This window comes from Numenius arquata, chromosome 5 (genome assembly GCF_964106895.1).
Source record: "Numenius arquata chromosome 5, bNumArq3.hap1.1, whole genome shotgun sequence".
NCBI lineage: Eukaryota > Metazoa > Chordata > Aves > Charadriiformes > Scolopacidae > Numenius > Numenius arquata.
Window position 1 is genome coordinate 45,598,300 of NC_133580.1, and position 17,913 is coordinate 45,616,212.

The window sequence follows — 17,913 nt, forward strand, 5'->3', positions numbered from 1 at the left end:
CTCCATTTCTTGTCACTGTCATTTCTGGATGGGGCACTCCACAGCTCTGCACCCCTGCATTGTTCTACGAGGGGCTCCTCCAATGGGTACCTTTTATGCTCAAACACTTCACTCTCCTCTGTTCCTCTGCTTTTGCCCAGAAACCAAGCAAAGTCCCAACAGAGACTCTCAGAAAGACCAGCTCCTTCAAATGTGGCCTGGCCTGACCCACCTGACCTGCAGGAATCCCATCCAGACCAGCCCACTGAGGCTGCATCCAAGAGTGATGCCCGCCTGGGGTCTCCAGTGCCCTTAGCAGTAAATAACAAGCCTTGTAGAGAATCAGGCCATATATGCATCATTCAGGCTCCTGATTTATCTGAACAACCAGGCTGGCACCAGACTTTCTCCTACTGCATTTCTGTTTGGTGCAAATGGGAGTATCCTTTGGCACTGGGATTTAAGCCCCCCTTGAAACAGCAAGGCCCAGCTGTGCGCTCAAACTGGGAGATGTTTCCACTGTTTTAGCTGGTCTGACCTGTGTTGACTTTCACTCATCACTCTTCCAACCCTGTATCAAAGGCGGGATTGGACTAGATGATCTCCAGAGCTCCCTTCCACCCTTATTCCCTCTGACTTGTCTCATTGAAACCATCCCAGCTGCCAGCAGATGCCACAGGCCATTTCATGGATGTCTCCTTCATCCAGCCAGCTGTGTCTGGGTTGAGAGCTGTGTCTGGGTATTGCTTGGTCCCCACTATCACCCTGAACCCTTCTTGCTCCTGCCTCATCCCCAGGACTCACTACTCATTTCTGTCCCATCTGGTGAAACTTTTAGCGCTCGTTCATTCAGCGGAGACCCAGGAGAACAACTGCAAAACACCCAGGAGAGCAGCAAGGATTGAGAAGGACTTAGAAACGGCTACTGCTAGCTGAAGACATTGCAGTGTTAGGAGCCATGCATGCACTGTTGGCTTTCAAAGCTGCTGTTGAACCTGGGGAGGATGGAGGGCCAGCAGGAGCTCTTTCCCCAAGGCTTTCCCCATTTGCCATACAGATTTGCCAGAAATTACAATGAGGAGATGCAACACATGGTATTTGCATCAGCAAAGATTAGGTGTTCTCTTAGGGAAAAACCTTTCTTTTTTGTGAAGAGACTGTGCAGCCATCTCACAGGGGCTGTATAGAGTTTGAGCCTACCTTGGGTTTTGGAGATGGGCTAGGTGGCTTCTCCAGCTCTGCATCTCTATTATGCAACTTAAATGCAATTTAGGCACGTTTAAAGCTGGAAATGAACATATGTCACTATACAAGGTCAGACTGAAGGTCGTCTTGGTTTAGTCCATGCCAAGGCACCTTGATGTGCTCTAAGCACTGTGGGTCATGAACAGAAGCTAGGCATAGCTATTCAAGGGCCATTCAGTCCTTTACCCCAAGGAAGGAAGGACCAGCTCATGTTGATGGTGCAATGTCTGAGCAGCCTTAAATTAAGGCTCTGGGTAAGTAGGTGGGTTATCAGAAGTGCTGAGCACCCCAGTGATGCTGGGGATGGTCTGCACCTCTCCCTTCTCATTAGGCACTCACCTCCCAGATAACCTTCCCTTTCCCTGCTAGCACTAACCATTTCTGCAAGCATATGAACCATGGGAGGGAGGACTGCCTGCCCCGGTTTACCGTCTGCTTCATACGGGAGCCCAGACATCTGCCCCAAAATGGAGTTACTGAAAGTCTTCAGCTAACAAGCAGCTTGATTCAGCAGCCACCAGGAATTGCCAATGAAAATTAAAGCTGAGCGTCTAGTATATCTAACATGCCACTGTGAAAAAATTCCTTCGTACAGCATTTATATACATACATATATAAACCTGAACCAATCCTATAATTGAAATACATATGCACACTTAATTTAATGCAATAATACTCCAGCCTGAAAAGAATGCCAGTCTCCTAAACTGGTTCCAACTGCCCTTGGTTGAGGGTTGCTTTTTTAGAGGTTTTGCTTTCATTCCTGCCTTTTTAGTGACTCTGAACTCACTCAGAGGTGCAGGTCAAGAAGAACCTGAATGCTGGGAGGGCTCAGAGCCCATCCTCTATGAGTGGCTGGGGAAGTCTGGCTCACTGCTTTCCTCCTCTGTGAAGGCACATTTTGAATCCCCCACTTGCCATCTAGATCTGGTCTCACCCTGAAGGAAATCTCCTTCTGTATGCATGGTGCATAGACAGCTTTATCTGAGCTCTGTAGCCTGAAGCTTGGCAGCTGCCAGATAAGGTTTATAGCTGAGCTGTTGTATGCCATGAATGAACAACCACCCCTTCCTGCACTGGGAGACGATGCCAACCCCTAATCCCATTGTGCTGCCCACACTAAACTGTCTGCTGCTCTTCAACAGCTGGTCAAAGCATCTCGTTCTGTCCAACTCAAGGAGCTCTATTTCACTAATTAACCCCTTGCTGCTGCTTTGCCTCCTCATCCCCCTGCTTAACTATCTCACTGAAGTCCTGGCATGGGATAGATGCTCTTTCATCCCATCCTCCCCTAAAGGAGGTTGAGCCTTGATGGAGAGCAGATCTCTCAGTTCCCTTGGAAAGGCTCTGGGATTGCTCTCAGTAGTAGATGTTTGATCTTTTCCAGATTAAAGGGAGAGAAACAGTTTGCAAGCACATTCATCCCTCCCAGCCCTCATCTCCTCCCATCTAGGTGTCCTAGACTTCTGGGAGAAGATGAGTTTCGCAGAGAGAAGGAGACTCTCGGGGAACGCAGTGTGGGAAGAGGGAGGTGATGGTGTTGATGTCCAGTGTGGCATGACCTGATGTGCCCTTGGCATCTGTGTTCCCCACAGTCTGCAGACTCTGACCTGCCATATCCACCACCTCAGCGGGAGCCCAACATTTACATGGTCCCCCAAGGAATCAAACCGGTCCTGCAGCGCACGGCCATCGAGGTGAGTAATGGGGAGCGCAGAATAACACTCCAAACATGTGTCCCTAAAGGGGAGGATGAGACCCAGAAATGGGATCCAGGCCAGACTCTGTGAACACAGAGTCCCACCAGGGCTGGGAGCTGGTTCTGCTCATGGGTTGTCTGTCAAAAAATGTTATCTTGCTGAGAAAACAAGTCTCACCAAGCAGTCAAGTTCTAGGACAAAGCACAGCCCTGGACTGCACTCGATTTTCAGAAGAACAATTTGCTTCACTCCAGGATGACATTTGCCCAAAACAGAGATGCTGCATTAATAGATAAGCAATTGTGGACCTAGTGTATTGGTGCATACAGAGAAGCACTTACTGTACGACCTGTGTTCTCCCAGCCCTGCCTGTCCTAAATGGTTGATTCATCTATCCTTCATGGAGGGCCAACCTTCAGGTTTACCTCCACTGCTGAGAAGCTCAGTGAGAGACCCAGAGGCAGGCCTTTGGCTCAGTCTTTGCTGTCTGTTCACCTCACCCTTCAGATCCTGGCCTGGGGGCTGAGGAACCTCAAGAGCTACCAGCTGGCCAGCATCACCTCGCCCAGCCTGCTGGTGGAGTGTGGAGGCCAGCTCGTGCAGTCCTGTGTCATCAAGAACGTCAAGAAGAATCCCAACTTTGATGTCTGCGTGCTCTTCATGGAAGTGGTGAGGACCTGGTCCCCACCCTGCAGTGACGGGGTCATAGCAAAGCTGGTTGGGAAGGACTTCTGGAGGTCCCATAAAAAATGAATCCTATGGAGAATATAATTCTGTCCTGCTCAGCCTTGGTTCCCTTTGGGGAGGTGCAGAGCAACTGCCCTCCCTGCCCTGCGTAGTTACGTGCTCCCTCCCCTCTGCCCACAGCGTTTACCTAAGGAGAGCCTGTACAGCCCCCCCATCATTGTCAAAATCATTGACAACAGGCCATTTGGCCGAAGGCCTGTGGTGGGGCAGTGCACCATCCGCTCACTGGAGGACTTCTACTGTGACCCATACCGAGAGGAGTCAGACAGTCCCCAGGAGCATGCAGGTACGTGCTGCCATGATGACCATGCCAGCTGCACAAACATGCCCTGTGGGTCGCTGTATGTGTTGCTTTTAGCTCAGCCCAGCTGTAGGTCTGATACAAAAATCCCAGGAGGTGCCAAGGAGCAGTTTAGCTCTGGGGTTGCTTGGTGAGATGGGCTGTCCCTTGGCCGCGCTGTTCAGCCCTCATGAATGTGAGCTTTGGCTGGCGTGAAGGCTCTGGGCAAGGCTGAGATTGCTCCTGGAGCTTGATCCCAAAGTGTCTTGGCTTTGGGGTTTCTAACAACTGCATGTCCTCATCATGCTCGTGCTTGCTCTGATTGCAGATGACGTAAGCCTCACGCCCAGGGACGATGTCCTAATTGACATTGATGACAAAGAGCCTCTTATTCCTGTCCAGGTATGGAAAAAACTGCTATGGTGGGAATGCACTGGTATCTTGCTTTGTGTGCTATGGGGAAACTTGTGCAGGTACAGAGCTGGGGTGGAGATTGATGCAGATATCTGTTGTGAGGTTGTGTCTGGTTGTAACCTTCCTTTTGCAGCTTCCACCTCTGTTTTCACGCCCTCCCCTCCACCATGCCATAATGAACAACTACAAACTCATTCTCTTCTCCTCCACGTTTAATATGAGGTGTCAGATTTGCTTTTCTGGGGTAGAGACAACAGATTCTCCAGGCTCTTCCCTCCAGGATCAATTCCGCAAACATATGGTTTGCTTTGAGGCTGACAAAGGTTTTCACTCACCCCCTTAGGGCTCTGCTGTGTGGCACGCTCTCTTGGAAATGACAGTCACTGCCCCAAAGAGCTGGCAGCCTTGAGGGGACTTACGCAGCACTGGAGAGGGTGAACCAGTGCTGGCAGATGGGACAGTTTGCCAAAGGCCACGCTGGAAAGGTTTCCTGAGACTCAGTCATCCTTACCACAACCACATGGCCAGGTCTCCTTTCCCCAGTTTTGCCCTTTGTTTGCAGGATGCTTTTCTGCTTCCAAACCCACTTGCTGCTCTCAGCAGCTCCAGTGACTCTTCAGAGGGTCACAGTGGGGGCTGTGACTGCAGAATATCTCAAGGTGGCGGGAACTGGACATGCTTTAGCAGGGAAGAGGGAACATGTTGCTGCTGTTGCAGAAGGCAAGTTTCTCTGTGCCATGAGTTTGAGGGGTCTCAGCTGTCCCTTGTAGATGGACCAGGCTGGGCATGCCAGTGGGGCTGTTGTTCCTCCTTCCTGAAACACAGCTGGGATTTGTCTGGCCACACTGGTGGCACTGGCCCCGCTGTTACTTTGCATTTCTGTAGCCCTTGGCTTTCTTTGCCAGCAGATGCCTCCTTTTTGAGGCAGAGACCTGCCAGTGCTGATGTGCATGTGATGCACAAATCTGTAGGTGACCCTGATTGCTCAGGAGCAGCTGAAAGTGTTGTCAGAGGCATTTGGTGGAGCTTTTCATGGTCTCCTATTCCCTTTCGTGTATTTAATGTGCCTTGGCATTTTCTTCCTCCCCTGTTTTAAAGGCTGTGGGTGCTGCATGGTACCTTGCGCTAGAAAAGCCTGAGCTTTCTGTAAGAGATCTGCCTCTCAGGTATGCCTCTTGCCTTGTCTTTCGCTGCCCATAAAAGAAAGATGTATAATTTGGGCATCAATGCTTCTGCTCTTTATTCATCTCCTTGGTGGCACCTCAGTGTTTCTATTCATGAGGACCTTACGATCCACTGATCCGTGCTATCAGATATCTGCAGTCATGTCCCAAAGTGGGCTCAGACTGGGGTCTCAGCATCAGGCTGTCCCTGGAGATAAGGAGCTGGAGCTGCACCCCTCTCCTTGCTGCATCCCTTGTGCTAGGTTGTCTGCTTTATCTTTGTGCCATGCAAGTCCTCCCTGTGGACGAGCAGGCATTGCTTAAGCAGGAGTGTGCATTGCATGCTCTAATCTCTGCCCAGATCAACGCTTTCAGGCTTTGGGCTAAGGAAAAATCAAGGTTTTGGCCAGTGCTCAGCAAAATCTGTGGGTGCGGTACTCCAGCCTGTTGCGGTCTCGACTGCAGCTGGCCCTGCTCGTTCATGCCTATCCCAAGCACTGATGAGATCCAGGTTGGTGCTCTTAGGCAAGGTCATCCCACAGTACTTGCAGTGAGGCACGTCAAATGAGCTGGCTTTTCAGGTTCCCCACCAGCCAAGAGGTGGGACGTTCATAGGCTCAGCTCCCTGGGACGCTGGCATCTTGTCCTGAGATGCTTCAGTATCAATTAGAAACTGGACACTGGAATTGGAAAACATTGGCCCAAATGAACAAGTGTTGTTAAAAAGGGAAAAACAACTCAAGACAGAAAATACTACTGACAACCTAATTGACTTTCTGTTCGCTTGCCATTTGCGGATTTGTCTTAATAATTTACAATTGTGCTTCGTCTTGTATCAGTAAAGTAACTGGAGCATGTCTGCAAAAACCACACCAAAACGAGTCTTGGAACAGGAAACTTCACTTCTGCAAATAAAAGAGCCCCCTTTTTGAGCCTAGCACAGAAAGCACTTGGGAGAAAAGTGAGGGGGTCAGGGAATAATGTGGGTAGGAGGGTTGGGTGCAGGCCCTGACTTTACCTCTGATTAGCTGTCTGACGCTGGGCAAGTGGTTTCCCTTTGCTGCACCAAGGAAGCTGATGGCACCCAGCACCTCTGCCAAGGGGTGAGACCCTCTGCAGAGACAGCTGTGGGTGGGATGGATCCCCAGGAAAAGGACAAAACACCCAAGGATGGGTTTGCTGCTTCTGCAGTGGTGGGCACAGACCTACTCCGCACTGATGAGACCCCACGTGGAGTACTGCATCCAATTCTGGAGTCCCCAGCACAAGAAACACGTGTATCTGTTGGAGAGGATCAAGAGGACACCACAAAAATGATGAGAGAGATGGAGCACCTCTCCTATGAGGAAAAGCTGAGACAATTGGGGTTGTCCAGCTTGGAGAAGAGAAGGCTCTAGGGAGACCTTATTGTGGCCTTTCAATACTTAAAGGGGGCTTATAAGAAAGATGGGGCAGACTTTTTAGCAGGGTCTGTAGCAATAGGACAAAGGGTAAAGGTTTTAAACTAAAAGAGGGTAGATTCAGGCTGGACATAAGGAAGAAATTTTTTCCGATGAGGGTAGTGAAACACTGGAACAAGTTACCCAGAGAGGAGGTAGATGCCCCATCCCTGGAAACATTAGAGGTCAGGTTGAACGGGGCTCTGAGCAACCTGATCTAGTTGAAGATGTCCCTGCTTGTTGCAGGGGGGTTGGATGAGATGATGGATGGATTGATTTAAAAGTTCCTTTCAACCCAAACCATTCTATGATTCTGTGATTCTATTTTGAGGGCTGGGAGTGTGCATGAAGGATGGGAAGGTGCTGCCTGGTAGTAGAGACCAGGTAGAGTTTGCTTTAGCCACAGGTTAAGACCCCCAACAGAAGGTTTTTCTGGCCCCCTCCTGATTCACAGCCACAGATGGAGCAGTGATGGGTGGACTGGATTTGCATCTGCAACTCCAGGAAGCTGTGAAGGTATAATTTCTTATTTTTTAATAGAAAAATCTACCCAACTTTCAGTTTGGTTTGACTAAATTGTTTGGGGGCTTATTTTGAAATCTGCAGTTTAGACTCTCCTCCTTTCTTCTTTTTCTGGTAAGTTTTCAGTAAAAAATGTGTTGTCCAGCAAAATAACAACCTGTAGCACTTCGCTTGTGCAATACTGTCTTCGAGAGCATCAGGACGACCGTCTCCACACCTGTCCTCTGCTGCCTTTTACTGACAGCAAAACCATTTGTTAAAGGCAACTGACTTTACAAAACGTTTCCTTTCCTCTGACCTTCATCTGCCAGCACTGTTTCCCAGCCCTGATTTTTCTGTGCCTTTTCCAGGGTCACTCCAGACCCGCAGCCGTTCCTGCTCTTTCTCCTGTGACTTCGGTGGAAGTAACAAGAGGGAAATGCAATTCCTTTTGGGAAACCAGGGTTTTAACCCAAATTTGTTTTCTCCCAGGGAGCCAGCACAGCTGGGGCTTGGGCTGGCTGCCACAATGTGGGACGAGGCAAGTACTTTCGGCCCAGTCACTAATTAGCCTTTTATTCTGTTTAATGGAAATTCCCCTGCTTTGTTTTGCCAGTGGTTTATGAACCCAGTGGCTGCTTTTTTGAGGGAGGTGAGGGGAGGAAAATTTCCTCCCATAAATATCCTTTACGAGAGCCACAGGCGAAGGCTCTGCTGGGTTCAGAGAGGAGGCTGCAGCCACTGCGGGACTGGCGTGGGGCTTGATGTGAAGCCGAGGTCCTCTGTGAACCGGTGTTGAAGGTGCCTGGCCAAGATTGCACTGGACCTTCATGCTCTGTGGACTGGTGGGACTCCCACTTTGCACCATTTCCTCTGCCTTTGCTTTATGGACAGGATGAGCAGGGGGGTCCCTGCGGTGCCCCACTCTGTGGTGCAGGTTGGGGGGACTCCCTGCCTCCAGGAGATACCTCTGCCTGGCTCTGCTGTGCCTGCTGTCGCTTGAAATGTTCTGATCAGATTGCCATGGCTTTTTAATGAAAAGGCATCTTTTCTAATAGTTTTTCTATTCTTTGGGCACTTTCTAGCTGTGAAAAATCAGGAATGATTTTCGTGTTTTTTTGCAGCACTTCATTCACTTTCAGTGCTTCCCCCTGAGACCCATTCACCATTTCCCTGTTTTCCCCAGTTTTCTTTGCACCTGGAGGTGAGGGCAAGGCAAGAAAGAGAAACCCAGGGCTCACACTCTTCTTACGTTTGTGCTCCAAAAATGGCAGAATTTCAAATTTCTTTTGGCTTCCACCTTTTTTATTGCAGTTAGTTTGGAAAAAAAAAATGAAAAATTGCCCTTCAAAGCTTTTTTTTTTTTCATCTTTTGACCAATGTTAACTGTGAACATGCCTGTTGGTGGCATGGGGTGTGCAAGCCAGAGATTGTAGGTGCTGTGTAGATACATATGCACTGAACGAACCAAGATATAGATGTCTGGATTGACTTTTATCAAGCCACTGTGTTTGGGGTACAGCTAGCAGCAAGCACTGGGCATGGCCTTGGAAGTGCAAGTCTGTCCCTGTGGCTGCTGTTGGGAGTTTTCCTATGGGTTCCCCATGATGGATCATCCCATTTACACCTGCATTTGAGGAACCTGAGGTGCAAACCTCCATCACTGCAGAGGTGGTGCTTTGGTCCCGTACATCTCTGGGGGACCTCTTGCAGATGCTGACTCAGAGGCAAAGGCAGCTGAGCAGGGTATTTTGGGGTAGTTTGGGAGGCAGAGCAGGATCATGGTGTACAGGGACCCCTTGCATGTGCAGCTTAGCACCATGCTAGGTGTTGCTCATGTCTGCAGAGCAGTCAAAGGTGGCAGAAGGTGGGAGGAGAGAGGCAGCCTGCTTCTCCTCCAAGCCCATCCTGAAACCTGCTCCTCATTAGGCTAATTTGGAGTGAGGCCAGAGGCTCTGTTATTGTGTGTATGCAGTGCCCTGGCACGGCAGGGATGTTTAAATTGCAAACAAGAATTAATCCCCTCCTCAGATGTGGTGGTGCATCATGGGGAAACCATTGCTCTGTGAGCCGCACCCCATCACCGCCGGCGCCATGGGATCTGGCCCTGCTCCCCCCATCTCCTCCCACCCTGGCACAAACAGGTCCTGGCAGGAGTGGGGCGAAGGAGAGCTGTGCCAGGGGCCGAGGGGACCCATTTCAGATGCCTGCACTCACTCAGGGCTGGGCTGGTGGGTTCCCCATGAGCAGGTTGTGATGGGAAGAAGGGAAGTAGCAGTCCCTGACCCTCCTCCAACTCCTGTCCTTTCCAAGCTTTAGTCTGGATGCTCTTGTCCAAACATGCTTTCTGCTCTTTGCCAGTTTTTACAGTCAGTGCAATATTTGAGCACTCCTGCAGAAGCTGTAGGTACTTCTGGTGGCGTGCCAGATCCAGGTCTGTCTATCTTCTTTTAAATTGTAGCCTGCCATTCATGCCTCTTAGGAAATTTGTGTGCTTTCTGTACAAATTCATGGAAAAATGCTCTTTCCCTGACTCTGAAGCTCTTCCCTGAGACTTTGGGGTGCTCCTTATCTCGATGGAGACCCATACACCATGGAGGCGTACACAGATCAGTGCTTCATCCTTGGTGCAGCTGACTCTCCATCCACTACTTGCTTTGAAAATTAGGGCCACCATCATGTCTGCAGCAGGTTGGGATCTAGCACAGGGACCTGGTGTGCCCCCAGCAGCAGGGATGCTACTCTGCTAGAGCTAGAGGTCTGCAACACAGAGGTGGCTCTTGTCTGGCAGGAGAAAATGAGATTTCCTACCAACCTAGAGGCAAAAGAGGCATTTTTGGCAGGTGACAACCAGAAAATGGGGCCCTTGTCAGGGAACAGAGGGCTGATGGCAGTCAGATCCGCAGCATTTCTCTGCCATTGTTTGCTTCTCAGTGGAGGTGAGGACCTGTCACCACCCTGGAGATATTGCAGTGAGGAGAGTGTTTACTAGGTTTGGGGCTGCAGATAGGGGAAGATGCTTCTTCCTGCAGTGTTGGTCCCTGTCTTTGTGCTGCTGGAGCCATGAGCACAGAGCATCCCAATCTGAGTCGCAGTGGGGAGGAAGCTGTGGTCCTGGTTAGTGTTGTGGTGGATAAGTTCATGACAGCTGATCCTCTTTGAGATCCCCAAAGCTTTGACCCACGGGCTGGCTGTTCCCTTCCTCAGTGTTGCTTGCAGGCGATCCTGGCTACCTTTTCCTTTTTGATACTTGCTTCCCGAGGCATCTTTTGGCTGGGATTTGCAGAAGTAAATGTCTCTAAGAACACCCAGACCTCCCCATTCCTGTATGCAGACCTCATTATTAGGGGGCTCAGTCTTGATCCAACAATTAGTAAAACTTGCAGGAGGGCATTTATGGCCACTGGGTGCTGAGGACAGAGGTGAGTGATCTGGCCTCTAAGGATGCCTGTGAGGAAGAGGAAGGCTGTGGCAATGAGCGAGGGATGTGCAGGTAAAGGGGGGCACCTCTGGCCTCACTGAAATGAGGTCCCTCAGCCTTAGGTTGCAAAGTGGAGTGAGGTGAGCTCTTGCTCATATTTGACTTTCCTTTAACCAAAATAAATGACACCATGTATTGCATTATGTAATTTTTATTTTTTAAATGTCCAGCAAAGGTCAGAAAAATATTTCCTTTGCAATGTCCCCAGACCTGAAGGCAGGGCCTTCTTCCCCAAAAATAGTCATGGGCAACAGAATTAATGAGCTGGGTTTCCTGCGGTGCTCCCAAGGCTGCTGGTATGGGTGGAGTGGCTCAGCTTTTCCCTCCGGAGAAACGTTGAGGTTGACGGGGCTCTGCAGGGCTGTGGAGCTCCCAGACCTTGCAGGGAGGTCATGATAATGTTAGGAAACCTGGTCAGATCGGCATTATGGGGACACACACACTTTCATATGGGTGTACACAGCATTTGCTACCTGGGGGCTGCTCCCCAGCCATGGTGGAGCAGCACAGGGGCTGCAGAGGTTCCTGCAGCTGCCTGAGGCTGTATTGGAGGAAGGAGTGAGACAGGTTTGCAGCTGGAGGGAGCCCAGCCCTGCAACAAATACTTTGCTCCCTGGGGCAGTTAGAAGCCTATTGAAAGCATCTGCAGACTCGGACCAAACTTAGGGAATAGTTTAAATGAGAGGTAAAAGGATGGGAGGGGGAGAGGGATGTTGCAAAGGCAAAACACTCTGCTGGAGTGCTTTCAATGTGGAAGACTTTGACATTTCTTTACTGAAACAAACATTTCGCAAATGGAACACCCCACAATGAATTGAATTATTCAGTTTGACCTCAGATTAATTCCTTTCTGTTTGTTTGTTTGTCTTTCACTTTTGCCCTTTGTTTGGAGAGTGGAGGAGGAGGGTGCGTATTCCTGGAAAGCCAAACCAAAATTCCCACCATCTCCTTCCCTGACCTCTGAATTTTGACCCTGGCTGGTGTTCCTCCCATGCCCACCCTCTTCTGGTGTTGCACATGTGTTGGGGTGACTTTTCCTTAGGTGGTCTGACATGCTGTAGCCATCGGGGTCCCTCCACCCTGCTCTGCTCCCCTCCGGGGCCAGGTTTGGAGAGTGAAGGAGGAATTCCAGTCTGCAGAGGCCATCCAACCCTTCTCTCTGGAAAGGTGGTGGATCCCAAGCCAGAAGCCCATGCCTGGGGCCACAGTCTCTGGACCATTTGCTCTTCCAGTGGTGACCTTGGAAGCGGGAGCCAGGATTGTTCCTGCCCGTGCATGTGTTTCATTGTGTGGCTCCAAAGTCTTTCTCCCTCCTTGCCAAGCCTGGCTTTGGTCCCTCCTCTGATGGATGACTGGAACAAAGGATCACTTTGTTGTCTTCTTCTGAAACAGAGAAAACAAACAGATGCAGAACTCCTCTGCTCTCAGGTTGCTGAGTGTGTTGTCCATCTTGTCCAAGTGGGGTGAGAAGTTCAGCCTGAGGTCTGTTTAAAACGAGTCTGTGTGCACATCAACTGCAAACATCATGGTTACCAAATGTGAAGAAAAGAAGCTCCTAAAACTCATAGAAAAGCAATCTTTCTGTAGCAAGTTCTCCTGGGCTAAGCCTTTCTACGTTGCTTCTCTGGAAGATGCACATGGAGTAGGGTTTTGCAAGGGCTGAGCGTGCACAAGCGGCTGTGGGATTTCTTGGGTCAGCCAGGTGTGGATCTGCCCATATTCCTGCCTGCTCCACACCCTCTGCTCTGCAACCATTACCCTTCTTCTCTGTGCTCTTTCGTGTGTCCTCAACTCCATGGAAAGCAGAGCAGCAAGGACAACCATGAGGTCCCTCTGCAGCCCCAAGGGATGAGCAGATACTTGTTTCTTCTGATAGAATACTCACAGAGGAGCTGTCTTCCACTAGCCTCTGAGAGTTCCATGGGTGTCCTAGTGAGAGCTGAGCCTGAGGCACTCTTTCCCCCATGAAGCAGCTGTAAATTCAGTGTTTTCAGCTTGACCCAAGGTCTGATGCAGGTCTGGTTTGATGGGGTCAAAAGCAGCGTGTTCAGGAACCGGCCTGAGCCGGAGAGCAAGGGGACCACTGTCGGGCTTGGCCTGATGCTCAAACCCAGCTATTTTCTGGTGAGAACATCTCATTTCTTCCCCTTCTCCATGTCAAAGGAAACACACCTTGCAAGACAGAAGCAGAGCTGCTGCTTGTTGCCCAGAGCAGGGGTAGATGATGACAGCTCTTGGTTTGCCAAGGACAAGCTGCACTCATGCTTTGCATTTTCTTTGTACCAGACCTTGGTCCTGAGCTCTCCTAATCCCTTTATGTTAAAAACACCCTGGGTCAGTTTCCTCCCTGTCTCCTGCGATGAACTTGGCTTGCTGTGTTTGCAAGCCCTCAGTGTCCGCAGGAAGAGATGCTGTCCTGCGCTGAGAACTATTAACAGCTTTTCTGTAACATGGGCTTTTGCTGTAGTTTCCCTTTAATACACCATTTAATCTCAGCAACCATTCAAACCCAGTCCCCTTTGATGAACATCAATGAAAACCTAAACCCCGCTCTTGTGCCAAGGATGCCTTGTCCAGGGAGACCTAACCTTATAGCCCAGGGGAGGGGGAAGACGGCATTGTTTGGGTTCATTGATTTTGTTTCTCCTAAATTGTGCTTTTGCTGATGTATGTTAAACATTGTTTCTCTAACCCCATTGATAACCAATCATTTTAATTTGTAGCTTGCGGATGGTATGACCAGCTCAGCATTAGTTAACATACCAGCTTCTTGGGCCCAGCCTCATGTATGTATTGCTTAATTTCTAACTTACTTGCTTGATTAATGGTTTTTATGAATGATATATGTGCATATATGTATTTTTAAAGATCTGCAAAATTTGAGGCATTTCTTTGTGTGAAAGATCCCCTTGCTGTCCTAGAAAAATGGAAATTTCATCTTGCTATAGGCGTGTGTGCATTTCAGCAATTGTGTTCCTTCATGTCAAAGAAAACGAGGTCAGTTTTGGGAGGAGGGATGAGGAAGCTTCCTCACTCTTGTCCTTGTGGAGCCCAGCAGAATTATGTACATGTTCGAGGTTAGATGTTTTCCCAACAGCTTCTGGCTTCCCTGTGCATGCCATCAGAGCCTGGTAGCTCAATGGAGATGGTGTGTCCCAGGTGGCTTCAGTGGCGTGGTTGAGGACTTGATGGGACTTCTGTGCTCCTCCATGTCTTAGCTCAGGGACCGTGACAAGTCCTAGGCATCACGTTGCTATAAGTTGACATAAGAAGGTGTTGGCCTCCCATGAGGAGGAGGGTTTGACCCCAAGGAAGGCTTTGTCTCATCAGCAGGGCTTTGCACAGTCTGGTTCTTGCAGGTATACCGCCTGGTGGCCTCAAAGCGTGGGAATGGGGGAGATGCCAGGCAGCATCTAAGCAGTCACAGGTCCCTCCTTGTGCAGTGTCTCCTTCTCCTATCATGCATTTTTCATGAGAAAATCAGATGTTTGGTATGTTCCCAGGTTTGTAAGATGGGCCATGAAGCTGCTTTGCTTTCTCAGGGCTGACGCTCTAGAGGAGTAGCTCTTCTCCATGCCCCAAATTTACCCCTAGCAGGGTTGTGCTCTTCACCCCTCTTAGACCCCTCTTGATACCGGCCCATGAGTTACAGGACACAGGCTGTTCCTGCCAAGAGCTGTGCACGTTCCTCCCATGTGTTTCAGGCCAGAATTAGTTGCGTTGCTTTCCACTTCTTTGCTGCAATAAACAGTGACTCCTTCCCACTGGCCAAGCCCGGAGCGGTGCCCACACGCTTCAGCCCTGGGGTGTTAAATGCTGGTGAGTCAGCCCAGACCTTTGGAAGAAGGTCAGCTCAGAGGTGTTATTTATACTGTGTCTTTGGGAGGAAAAATCTCCCTTTGAGGTCTGATCATGAGGGATGGAAGGAAAGTTAAAGCAGGCTTTCACTTGCTGAAAATAGAGTAAAAATCGAGCAAGCAGAGCACACGGAGTAAGAAATCGTTGGCAGCGTGATGGCAGCTGTAACTTTTGCAAACAGAAGCCCCTGATGGGAATCTTTGTAGGTCGTGGCATGGGGTTAGAGGCATGTTGAACATCCAGCCTGTCTCTCTGTAATATATAGATATGTGCTTTGTTGGCCCTACGCGCATCTCTCCAGTACCTTGTTATCCTTTGCACCCACAAAACATTGTTCACTTGATGCAACTTCCTCTGTCTCACAGAGAAGACAGATGGGTGGCTGTGCTGGGATGCAAATTATGGAAACAAAAGCTTCATAAATAGCCTCCTCCCTCCCTTTGTTCATCAGCATCTATAATTTATGTGAATATGTTTTTGGTTTAGTTCAAATAAAACTTTAAAAAAAAAAAAGAAAAGAAAAAAGCTGCAAACCATTAATTTAAAATAAAAGCAGCAGAATATTAGGCAGTAATAAAGCCATTCTCCTGGCCTTCACCAGGACCCTACAAGAATGTGATTAAATATAATAAACCTCACATCGTGGAGAGCTGCTGATGCCTCCTGGGGGAAACCATCCTGTTTTGGAAAGCATGCCACCGAAATGGCCTGTGCATGTCTTCCTTCCCTGCTCCTTCTATATAGCTGGGGAACTTCGCACGAAAATGGGAGCTGTGGAATGAGGCATAGGGGCTGCAGCTGGTTAAATATTAGGAAACAAGCTTTTACAGCCAAAAAAATCCAGCCTGGTGTGGAGTGTGTGAGGGAGCTCCTGAACTCGCCAGGTTCTGCCTCCGACCGTGGTGTTAATGACCAGGAGGAGGGGGAGTGTGATGGGACATTGTGGGCTTGCCCCTCATGGAAAGCTGAGCTTGCAGATCAGTCTGCCCATCTCCTTGGTGGGGTCCATAAGAGTTATTTTTGCCCTTCATCTCGATCATGTGGGTTATCTGCCTCCCCAGCAGTGTGGCCTCAGTGTCCTGAGAAAACCTTGAAAAACCCCAGACCCACAAAACGCTCTGGAAAATGGGGGCTCAGAGAGCTACCATTGCTGCTCCCTGTGGAATTGCAATTCCCTGCACCTGCCTGGCGGGTAAAGGCTGGGGAGAAGTGATAGTGTGGTGGGGACATCAGGTCAGGGCTGCCAGAGCTGATGCTTCAGGCTCTGCCTGGAGCCTGCACAAATCCAAGCACTTAATCTACAATTATTTATAACCAAGTTCATAAACCCTTTCTAATCCAGCCTCTCTTCACACTCGTCTGGTGCAGCTGTTGCCAAAGTCCTCCTAGAAAAATTCAAGAGTCATCCCTTCGTCCCTCTCCTGTCTTTCTTGAGAATCTTTGGCGTAAGCCAAACAAGACAACTTTGCAACACCGATGTCTTGTAGACCTAACTCTCTGCTCCAGATCTGTCCCCTTCCCTCAGCATTGAAATCCTGGCTCATCCCTCTGGAGTTCCAGGGATTCAATCATGTTCAAAGGGTGAAAGAGAAACTCATGACTTCTTAAAATGTCAAAATAAGCTCTTTCATGAGCAATTTCCCTGTCCCTGCCTGGGAGGAGAACTCTGTAATTATCCACAAGATCCTGTCTTTGTTGTCCTATAAATCTCCTTTTCCAACTGTCAAACCATCCCAAGAAATCGGGCCAGAGCAGCTCCTGTCTGAGATCCTGCACTGCAGCGCCCTGTCCCCACCTGGGCTTGGCCAGTGTCCCCTTGAAGCTCTCTGAGGATGGATGTGCCATCTCCCTCTATGCCTCTGCCATGGTGGCCAGCAGAGCTGACCTGAGAGTTCAGGATGAGATGCTGGTGACCTTAAGGGTGACCTAATTTCCCTTAACTTGGGAAACCATAGGGGACAGCAGGTCAGAAAAGAGCCCATAGACATCATCAGCAGAAGGTGCAATACACCTCTTGCCAAGATCAAAGCCTGGATTCAGTCAGCTGAATCATGACTGAAGCTCAAGTAGGTGTAGTATAGATGCCACCACCACAGCTGGTCACACTGGGATCTCTATGAACAAAGGATTGTAAAACTCTCTATGCCTTTGGCCTGATTTTGATATCTGCCTTAAGAGCAATATTTAAATGGAGACTGTTTGGGAGAGTTTCCCATCCTTCTCCTTTTCTAGAGCACAGCACAACAGGAGCCGAATCGTGAGTGGGGTCCCTGTGTGTCAGGGCAGTACTACTAATAAATGAGTGTTATTGATTGTTAAAGGCAATAGGAAAATACAGAAATGCTTCTGAAGAGTCACTTTAAAATGTCAACAGATGCAACTAGGAATTACCAGAAAGATGCTTGTACAGCAAAGAGTAAGCACGGTATATTTGAGGAGGATACGTTGCATTTTGCAAAGCACCTGTTGGCCACCAAGGGGCTTTGAGGGCCCTAATCTCCTTTGGCAGGGTGCCCTTGCCCATGTCTCCTCCAACCTGCTCAGGCTCAGGATCGAAGAAACAGACAGGCTCCTTATCCTGAGAAGTACAAATGATCTTTAAAGTCCCGTTGAGTGAAAACACGGAGTTAGTGTGAAAGCCCCAATGTGGGTGTCAGGCAGTGGGAGTGGAGGGACCCAGGTTTGCAGGAGAGCTGTGGAGAACCCTTTGCAAAGGACCTCCCATACGGTTAATGCCCATGCAACTCCTCCATTCCCAGCTGTGGTATGATCTGGCAAGATCTCCTCTTCACCAGCCTTAGCTTGCTGGAGCAGTGGCAGGAGTCAGGTGATTCATGAGCATCTCCCAGAGGAGAGGAGCTCCTGAGGAGCCTTCAGACACCTCTGAGCAACTGCAATGAAAACACAACAAGGAGCCTCCGTTCTCCCCTGAGAAGCACTATTATGTGTTTTCTATGCAGTTGTTCGTACCATTATTTTGGCTTGTGATGCTTTGGTTGTAAGAAATACAAATAACCCATCAAATGACAAGTTAGCAAAGCTAACCCAAGCCAAAAAAAAAAAAAAAAAGTCAAAATCTGTAAACTATTTGGAATAATTGGTTATT

The 17,913-nt window shown here is 49.2% G+C and overlaps 1 protein-coding gene across 4 annotated transcripts in view; it reads left to right on the forward strand.

Moving 5' to 3' along the window:
* DYSF (dysferlin) overlaps positions 1-17,913 on the forward strand; it is a 105,242-nt gene that overhangs the window by 44,751 nt on the left and 42,578 nt on the right. For 2 of the 4 annotated variants that reach the window (XM_074148316.1, XM_074148315.1), the window contains exons 36-40: positions 2,820-2,921; positions 3,432-3,593; positions 3,792-3,957; positions 4,280-4,353; positions 13,673-13,735. In XM_074148316.1, coding sequence (XP_074004417.1) covers positions 2,820-2,921; positions 3,432-3,593; positions 3,792-3,957; positions 4,280-4,353; positions 13,673-13,735 — 567 coding nt within the window. The remainder of the gene's footprint in view (positions 1-2,819; positions 2,922-3,431; positions 3,594-3,791; positions 3,958-4,279; positions 4,354-13,672; positions 13,736-17,913) is intronic. The other 2 variants (XM_074148319.1, XM_074148317.1) reach the window with 1 other exon arrangement.